Genomic DNA, 9016 nt, shown 5'->3' with positions numbered 1-9016 from the left:
TTTTCTCATTCAGGATAGTCTCATACTTCTGTCCGTCACTTAGCTATACAATCGAAGGGATTTTACCGAGCTTGAAGCCTGGTCGGAACATATATCGTCGTTTGGACAGGTGATCCTGCAGCACAATAGGACTATATCTGTCTGTCTCCTCGAGGATGGTATTGGTACAATTCTCCCGCACCGTCATGCCATTAGGTTTCAATCATGCGAAAGTAGATATATGGAAACCATGTTGGATAATTAGGCGAGGAGCGTTGAAAGAATTATAATAGGGAAAGAAAGAGAATACGAAATCGCGATGGTGCTAGCTGCAAAGTCTACAGGGTGAACTACTGGGATTAATGGCCTAGAATCAGAAGGCAGGTGAGGACGTAGACAGTATGAGTACAACATATCCGATTGAATGCAGCTCGAGATTCAGGAAAAGCCACTGTAGTAGTAGTGGCGGTGGTAGTAGTAGTAGTGGTAGTGGCATTGAGATGAAGCGTTCGTTACCAGTGTCCACCTCGTATGGAGGTTCTTCTCCGTCGCCAAGGGATAATGTTGTCATTTCCTCCTCTGACCGTGGAGATGAGCGAGAGGTAAAGTCTGTTTTTCTGCCCTTTCTACTCCCACTACCTCTGCTTAGCTGAGTAATTGAGTTCTCAGCGTGCGATTAATTGCTTATTGCTTTCTCCACTGTACTCTTTTTTATGCAAGCGGCGTAGGGTTTTAACGCATTTCCAAGCTGTTAGTAACTTGAACTGCTGGTGCGGTCTTTTGAAGATAGACAGCTTTACTGCGTCTTCTTTCAGATGTGCAGCGAGGATTCTTTTTCCTTTTCTTTGTTTAAATACTTCTTACAGACGTAAGATTTAGTCGAATTTTGAGTACATGAATGGTAAGGAGAGGTTTTGTTACCAAGTATATCAATATGCAGTTTAGAGCACGCGGCCAACCGAACAAGGAGACTTTGTTGGTACCGCTGAGATAGCGTTAGCCACGTCAACCGATTTCTTCATTTGTGTTCCTTGTCACAGACGTAGTTCGGAGCAAAATTTTCATTGTAAGTACGAGTTATTCTTATCCCGTTCCCGGTACCACTCCAGTCGAGAGGCATTTTAGGACTATAACGGTTAGTGAACTGGACAAGATGATCTGCCTCTTTTCGTGTTTAGTCCCTACCTTACACAGATCAAGTGATTTTCTGGCTTTCTCGGTCAGTTTCGTCAGTCCTACTGTAGTTATGTCGTTTCAATCTGGAGTGACGTATGCGAGCTTTTTCTTTTCAACTTCATCGCTCCTTGAGTTTACAGAGCGGATTCAAGACTGACAAAAATGGACAATCGAGACGCATGAAAGCTAGACCGAGGACTCGGGTAAGTGTCAAGGGTGAAGTATTGTAGTCTTGCTTCTACATTGATTGAGGGTTCTTCATCAATGTAATTGAGTCAACGTTCGCTTCTCAAGTCATAATGTTTCACTCAAGATCTGCATTCACGAACACTGTTATTGAAGATACATTTTATCTATGAAAGTCATTAGAAACTTTTTGATGAAAAATGCACTGTGGTTCAATAGGCAAATGGCGGTGAGCATCTGGATGATGTATCATATTCTAAGACTTTTGAGCGTCTGGTACAGCTGTCTGAACTCGAAGAAGAGGTAAGTTACCTCGTGTCCCTTTTGCTATGACTTCCGAAGAAATGTTTTTCTTTGAGTAATCTGCGACTCTTTTACTTTCCTTTTCTTCTTTCTATAAGCATGAATGAACACAGGTTTTATTATTGCATAAACGATTGGCGGTGGAACTTGAGTTACGTGCAGCGTTGGAAAGTGCGTTGGGACTTGCTTCAAGGAACTTGACAAATTTGCCACGTCATATTCCAATTTATGTAAGAAGTCTACTTTGGCATCTAAAGACCTTGAAAAAGTTCTACTTTTTACTTAGTCCTGGTCATTATTCGGTATCATATCAGTCTCAGGTGTGAAGTTGTCTCCTATTTTTTAGATCTCCTTTACCAAATTAATATGAAATGACTTGACAACCCTGAACTCGACGTGATGCAGGCTCAGGAACTCTTGGCTAATATCACATTGTTGGAGGTAGCCGTTTTGAAATTAGAGGAGCAGTTCTCAGTTCTACAAAGTGAAGTAGGACATGCACGCACGGAGAGGGAGATAGCTGAGCTTAGACATTCCTCAGCACAAAGCGCAATTTTTAGATTGAAGGATTCCAATCTGCGCTTCGTTTCTTCTGGTTTTAATGGAACTCTTCAAAATGATCACACTTTTGGATTACCTGGCACCGCACCTGAGCCTCAGAACCAACACTTGTCGGCAGTTGCAACTCCAGTATCCATGCGGTCGAACCCCACATTTGGTGTTTCCACGATTGAGCAAGAGTCAGGGCTTCATAAACCTCAGGAAAGTTTGAAGGTATGTTCCTAATTCGTGATGGTACAGTTCTCACATATTCAATGTGAAATATCATTGCACATGTTTACTACTGTTACTTTAAAATTTACTTTCTTATATCATTGAAATCAATCATTTTGGAAACTACTTGGTGTGATCGTCTTAAACAGAATTACGTGAATATCAATACTGAGAAGTTCCGAGTAATCATCTTGTGTTGTTTTCTTTCTACCTGTCTGATAGTAACGATGGGCCTTCACACTGCGACAGGATCTTCGTATAGCTAGTCCAGAGTTTCCTGAAGGCGATCATGAAACCATATCACCCTGGTACTTGCCTCATGCATGTGATCTAATTAACGATGGACGGGGCCTGAGACTCGACTCACTTTGGAAGCATAACCCTCTGGAGGAGGAAGAACACTGGATACCTCTAAATGAGCGTCATCCTAAAGCAATATTTGATGATGTTGACTCTAGCGCTTCTCAAGATTTTAATAGAGACCACTATCTTGCGCCGGTCCCTAGTGCATCACATGAGGATTCTTCTTGTTTTTCACCTGCTATTACTGCTAAACCTTTGCGGGAACAGGGTCCGTACATGGTTGGTATTGCTAAAGCTGATGGCATTTCTTTCCTGCCGGTAGCTGAAGTTCTTTGGAAACCTTCGACGGTAAAACCTTCGGCGTTTTCGAAAGGTTTCAAAAACGAAATCCCGGTCACGGCAGCACTGGCAACCAAGCCCGACTCGTGGAGCTTCACGTCTGAAGATGATCACCCTCGATTTGAGAACGGCTGCATTTCTAACACAATAGTTACTAAGGATCAGTCTTGGGCACAAATAGCTGAAACTCCTTCTGTTGATGAGGTTAAGTTTCGTGTCCCCTGATGAATAATCGTCTTACACATTCTTTGCTGATGAATTTTCTCCTTGTTACTGAATGATAACGTAAGTTTAAGCATTTCAATGAAAATCATATTTTGTATCCAAGTATATCCAAGCATAGAGGGTGATGTTACCGTACGAATCTATGAGTATGCTGATTTCGTCCTCTAAATTTTTAAGATGCTTGTCGTGCAGCGAGGAAGGAAAAACCGGATTGGCATTTTGAAGGTTCGTGAGATGCGTCGTCAGGGTACCCTGGTCAAAAATTCTGAGAAGGTAAAGTCATTAGACTTCTTTCGGACGTCTATCATCCTTTTTACCTTCTTTTATGGTGAATAAGTATTTTGGGGGCGAAATTTCAAGTAATGATTCCTGTGCGCTGTCATGGAAAGGCGTGAAATTCAACGCTATCTAATTATCGAGTTTGACATCTTAGTACCGTAGCTGCAGTAATTCCTAATTTGGAATGGTCCTCAGAAGTAGCAATAACGACCTCAGCTCGTTCTCTGGCAGGGTAAATCTGGTGGCATTCCTTTTCCGATAAATTCACCTGTACATACCGAAGGGCAGAATGAGAATGGGTATGAAATACAGAAGACTCCTGAGATAGAAAAGAATTTCGACCTCTTTGCATCATTCAAGAAGCCCAACGAGCTTTCGGAACTAATGGTGCGATGCATGATCAGTATATATCGGCAACTTGCTCACTCAAACATTAAAACTAAAGTGTCTCCCACTTCAACTTCTACACCAAAGACAAATCCATCTGCTTCCTCGCTCGCTGAATCATCTTTTTTATCAGTTGCTCGGAGCCCTCTTGTAGACCTTCGTAGCAAGACGGTGTTGGGAAATGACGACTCTCCTGACCCTTTCAAAGCAAGGGATAAAATTCCATGGGCAGACATAGGTCCGTATGCCCACGTGTTGGAGGTATCGTGGCTATCTGTGGGCAAGGACCAGCTAGAATTCGCGGCAGACGCTCTGCGAACTTTCAAGTGAGCTGCCGTTAATTACACGTCTTGAATTTTTAGCCTGCTTCACAAGTTTTATATTGCACCTGAATTTTACCTGAATCACCTACGAGTTTCTTTTAGAAAAAATGAGTCACTTGAGGTAAATTTCTGAATATAGAGCAATTAAATTTGTAGGAAATTGGTGGAGCAACTGTCGAAAGTGGATCCTTCGCATTTGAAGCACGAAGAAAAGCTCGCATTCTGGATCAACCTGTATAACACTCTTTTGATGCATGTAAGTATTGATTCGATGTGAAAATATGATCGCTTGTGGATAACAGAGCATGTATTTCCTTTCTGCGTGCTTGTTGTGAGGTACACTAGTAATTGAGTACTAAATCTTTGAAATACTCTGATTGCATTCTTTAGTTATGTCTTTGAAGAAATGACGGTTAATCTGAACTCGGAAGGGGCTAACTGTTGCAGGCTTATCTGGCTTACGGCATTCCAAAGAGTGACGTGAAGTTCTTAGCTTTGCTTCAGAAGGTACGTTTAAATTGTGCCATTTTTTTGTAATATTTGGCGACCTTCAATTACAAGTTAGAAACGGACTTATTGCCTCCAACATTTAATCTGATAAGCCTCTTTAGGATGTGTGTATTTCTTTAGCTGAGTTTTACTTGCTATTTGCAGGCAGCTTACACTGTGGGAGGATATTCGTTTAACGCTGCCACGATGGCGTTCTGTCTTCTCAGGTCGAAGTCAACAGCCCATCGATCTCAACTTGTAAGCATTTCAGCACTCACCAATAATTCATCTTACATATGTCTGCATTCCTCCGTTTCGACACAAGATTTGGGATCTTAAAAGAGCCAACTTTGCTATCTACACCAACCTTCATTTATTAGTCTTCAGCATGAAGAATCAATTCTGTTCTTGTATATCTGCAGTGTGGGTTAACAACTGAAGGAGGCCTAAACACTTTTTCCGTGATTCAGACCATCCTAAAGGACCTACACAAGAACAATCTCACCAAGAATCAAAGTAAATTTGGAATCGACCACCCGGAGTCGCTTGTCAGCTTTGGATTGTGCAGCGGCACTCGATCGTCACCCGTGGTATGAATAAAATTCTTTGTTATTTCCAGTAAATGTGAGTTAAGAGGAATCTTTTGTTGTTCTGTCACTTTTTTCTTTTTTCTTTTCTTTTCTTGAATTTTTTATTTTTTTGTAATTTCTCTCTCGTCATTACTCTTCATCTCTCACCATAAATTTCAGCTCCTGGTGCTTTTGCTCAACGACTGCCCTGATTTTTGCTCTTACCAGATGCAGCTCATCCTATTGTCTCGTTTATAGCTCTCTTCCTGCCCGTCACGGTCGATTGGACATGCTTGTAATACCGAGCTCCTTGATTAGATTTCGACTGAATTATACAAATGAATCGCCTCCTCTCGTAGTTGGAACGTCTTGTTTCATTTTGTTTTATTGCGTACGATTAAAACCATCTTAAATTAAAACCAAAGCCATCTTTGGATGGCACATTAAATGTTATAGACTTCAAATTTCAGAGCCCGAATATCTTAACTTCTGAGCACTGGCAGGTTCGAGTCTACACATCTGAACACGTGAAATCACAGCTTGAGGGTGCGCTCCTTGACTACACCAGGGCGGCAGTAGGAATCTCAACAAAGGGCAGACTTTTAGTCCCCAAATTGCTACACGATTATGCTCGTCAGTGTGTAGAAGATGCTGATCTCTTGGATTGGATATGCCACCTACTTCCAAGCAACCAAGTAGCTGTTGTATTTGAGTGCATTCAACAACGGAGGCATCGTATTCTCGGATCTAGAAATTTCACCACTTTACCGTACGATTTCACCTTCCGCTACCTATTTCCTGCGGAGGCAGGTTCAAAGTGGTCTAATTCTCAGCAAGCTACTATGAAGTAAATGCTGCGTCATGAGAGCTGAAAATAGTTTAGTTTTTAGCTTGCTGCGCACAGGGTCAAATACTTATATGCAGTAGAGTTTACTATTGCATGATTGCTACTGAAAAGCATTGGATTCCTGTTAGACCGGTTCATAATAATTCTCCTCTACTCTTCTTAAGGGTGTAGAAATTAGGACAATGATACGCTGTATAATGTCTTCAGTAATACCCAGAATAGATTTTTCTTAGATCCGTCCTGTTTAATTTCTGGTGGATCCCATTCTATATGAAATGTAGGGCTTATTGCACCCTGTAACAATGTGTAAAATAGAGTGCAGACGAAAGAACCAACAAGAAAATGACTAGTTCTGCCTCCTTGCAACCCTCTGGGGCTGTTCTATAGTTCATGGCTTTCCCATGTAACAGGGACATAGCTCAAGCGGTTTGAGGGGCATCTTTGCTACTTCTATGTCCATTCCATTTATGGATCATTTCATTGCTTAACCTATCAGGTTGAATGCTCTTAAAAAAAACCCTTGCTCTGCAACACCTTATTGTTTGCTTTACGCATGTTCCTAGCACAAACATTTTCATTTAATTTCAATAATTAAGTGTGAATCTACAGTGTTCTCTTTCAGGGCGAGGGAGTCTGCTCTAGACGTAAGGCAAGTGGAGTTGGTCCATTTCTTTCATTACGTGTTGAAACTTGCAAGGTACGCGGTGCATGTATTGCAGAGGTGGTTGTGATTGTAGAACTGGTGAAAGGTCGGACAGTTCTCGCTGAAATGGATGGAGTACCTGCCATACCCATCCCAGCCACCGTCAAACTAGGCAAGGAGAGGGAGCCACAGTTATTGTACGCTTATGAGTTGTCCAGAATTGTCCAGGCGGTGTTTAGCCACCTTGTGTAGACTAATCTTTCTCCAAACTCAACGTCAAACCTGGAATATTGTCGGATTTTAACTTTCGGGTTGCCTGGCTTGAGACAGATATGACCAAAGTAGCCGAACTGCAAGAACCCAGCTACCTCTAGACACAAGCAGAAGAGTTATTGATCTGTTTAAAAGGATCCGTTATAACTTAATTCTGCTGCTTGCATAGGATTTCGGTTCTCAAACAACATCAGCTCTGGAACAGCAAAGGTGACGATGCATCAACATGGGTGCTTATACTACAGACAGGTAATATTCTCTTTTGAACCATGTTAGTCTTATGACTGAGCCATAGTCATCTGGATGTTTTCTATTTTTTCTACACGAGTATCTTTTCTTTTTCTTTTTCTTATTTTTTTTCATTTTTTTGGTTGCATATGGTACTATGTTATAAATTAGAGCATTTCATTTTCTGGTTGAGATGTTTCACTTTTTAGTATTTTATGTGCATAATATATTAACATAATTATACATCCACAGACAGACAGACTGACAGACAGAGGGACATGCATGCATACAAATAGTAGAGGTAATTACAACATTATTGAGACATGAACATGAAGAATACATATTACTCATTTTTTGCAGTCAAATTTTGAACTCATCAAATACATACACTGACAATGAAATAGAACAATTCGAAACATCATCACTACTTAAATGATTCATTTTATAATTTATAATATTGAAGAAAATTATTTCAAGTAAATCAGTTATACAACATTCATTTAAATTAAATAATTTTCAGTTAATTTATTTTTATTTTTATCTTGATCATATTTTACACTTTTGAAAATTAATTTCAGAAAATTATTGGCATTACAGTGATAATGGCTATTACAGTTACATACTCTTATTAATATCTTTTTTATATGTTATTATTGCAGCAGAATTTATCAAAGGGAAAGAAACTTGTATCTTCATGAAAGATCATTCCTTCATCTTTATTCTGATATATTATTAAAAAATAATAAATGTTTCAATGAATCTTGGCTTTAAATTATCTTATTACAAATTAGACAAAAAAATGCAATGAAATGCTTTAATTATGAAAAAATATTAGTATATTTGATAATAAAAATACTTAATTAATATTTTTTAATATTGATATATTTAATTTAAAGTAGCAATGAAGGTCCTTAAGGAGTAACATGTCAAAGCAAGTTATTAATATGCAACAATACGTAAGACAATAATAAATAATAATACAAATTAGAGAACTTAAAATAATGCAAATTAATTTTATCAATACCATAGCAACCATTTTTCTTCTTTGTTTTCTTATGAGAATTATTTTTTTGTTCTTTCATGCTTTGTACACCTTATTTTTAATTTTTTTTAAATACATTCTAAAGAAAAAAAATTTTCATGCTGCATTCATATATATGGATGGAGATACATTCTTAAGTTTTATCTTTAAATAGCATTGCATTGTTTTGAAAGGTTAAATTTTGTAATCCTAGCTTCAACTCAAATGCATAGTGACTTGCTTAAAATGAATATGCTATCTTCCTTACAATATTATATATATCAAAGATTTTAAATAGAATGTGATGTACAATCTTCATAAGCAAAGCCTAATAAAAAATAATATAATTTTAATGCATTATATTAGGTGCAAGGGATGCCAAATTGTAATATAAATATTATAGCTTGCTTTAAGTTTTTTTAGAAAAATACAAGATTCACACTAAATTTATAATTTTGATCTATTAAATATTAGGATTGATCAAAGAAATAATATTTAATAAAAATACTTTCTTAATTGAACATAATATTCTATATATATATATATATATATATTTGGTATTTTAAGAAAATATTATATAGAACATATTATACATTATTTTTTAAACCTATTCTTTAGCTTCTGTATTATTAATGGTCAAAGGTATTAAAAATAAGTAAAAAATATAAAATA

At 38.2% G+C, this 9016-nt stretch overlaps 1 protein-coding gene across 5 annotated transcripts; it reads left to right on the top strand.

Annotated features, from left to right (window-relative positions):
- On the top strand, positions 1 to 6632 carry LOC112277929 (uncharacterized). 5 transcript variants are annotated; one of them, XM_090248052.1, is made up of 14 exons: positions 443 to 581; positions 1020 to 1114; positions 1296 to 1358; positions 1561 to 1644; positions 1758 to 1874; positions 2050 to 2418; positions 2668 to 3264; positions 3478 to 3558; positions 3796 to 4277; positions 4431 to 4530; positions 4722 to 4781; positions 4929 to 5021; positions 5234 to 5353; positions 5836 to 6632. In XM_090248052.1, the coding sequence occupies exons 3-14, from the start codon at positions 1335 to 1337 to the stop codon at positions 6181 to 6183; spliced, it is 2475 nt and encodes an 824-aa protein (XP_090104178.1). In that variant the 5' UTR covers positions 443 to 581; positions 1020 to 1114; positions 1296 to 1334; the 3' UTR covers positions 6184 to 6632. The 5 variants fall into 5 exon arrangements, with proteins under 5 accessions (XP_073387785.1, XP_090104177.1, XP_090104176.1 ...); XM_073531684.2 differs by lacking the exon at positions 1020 to 1114 and having other exon boundaries at positions 1 to 581; XM_090248051.1 differs by having other exon boundaries at positions 438 to 1045.
- The last annotated feature ends 2384 nt before the right edge of the window (positions 6633 to 9016 follow it).

This window comes from Physcomitrium patens, chromosome 26 (genome assembly GCF_059467195.1).
Source record: "Physcomitrium patens ecotype Gransden chromosome 26, ASM5946719v1, whole genome shotgun sequence".
Classification (NCBI taxonomy): Eukaryota; Viridiplantae; Streptophyta; class Bryopsida; order Funariales; family Funariaceae; genus Physcomitrium; species Physcomitrium patens.
This window is presented reverse-complemented; position numbering and strand designations above follow the sequence as displayed.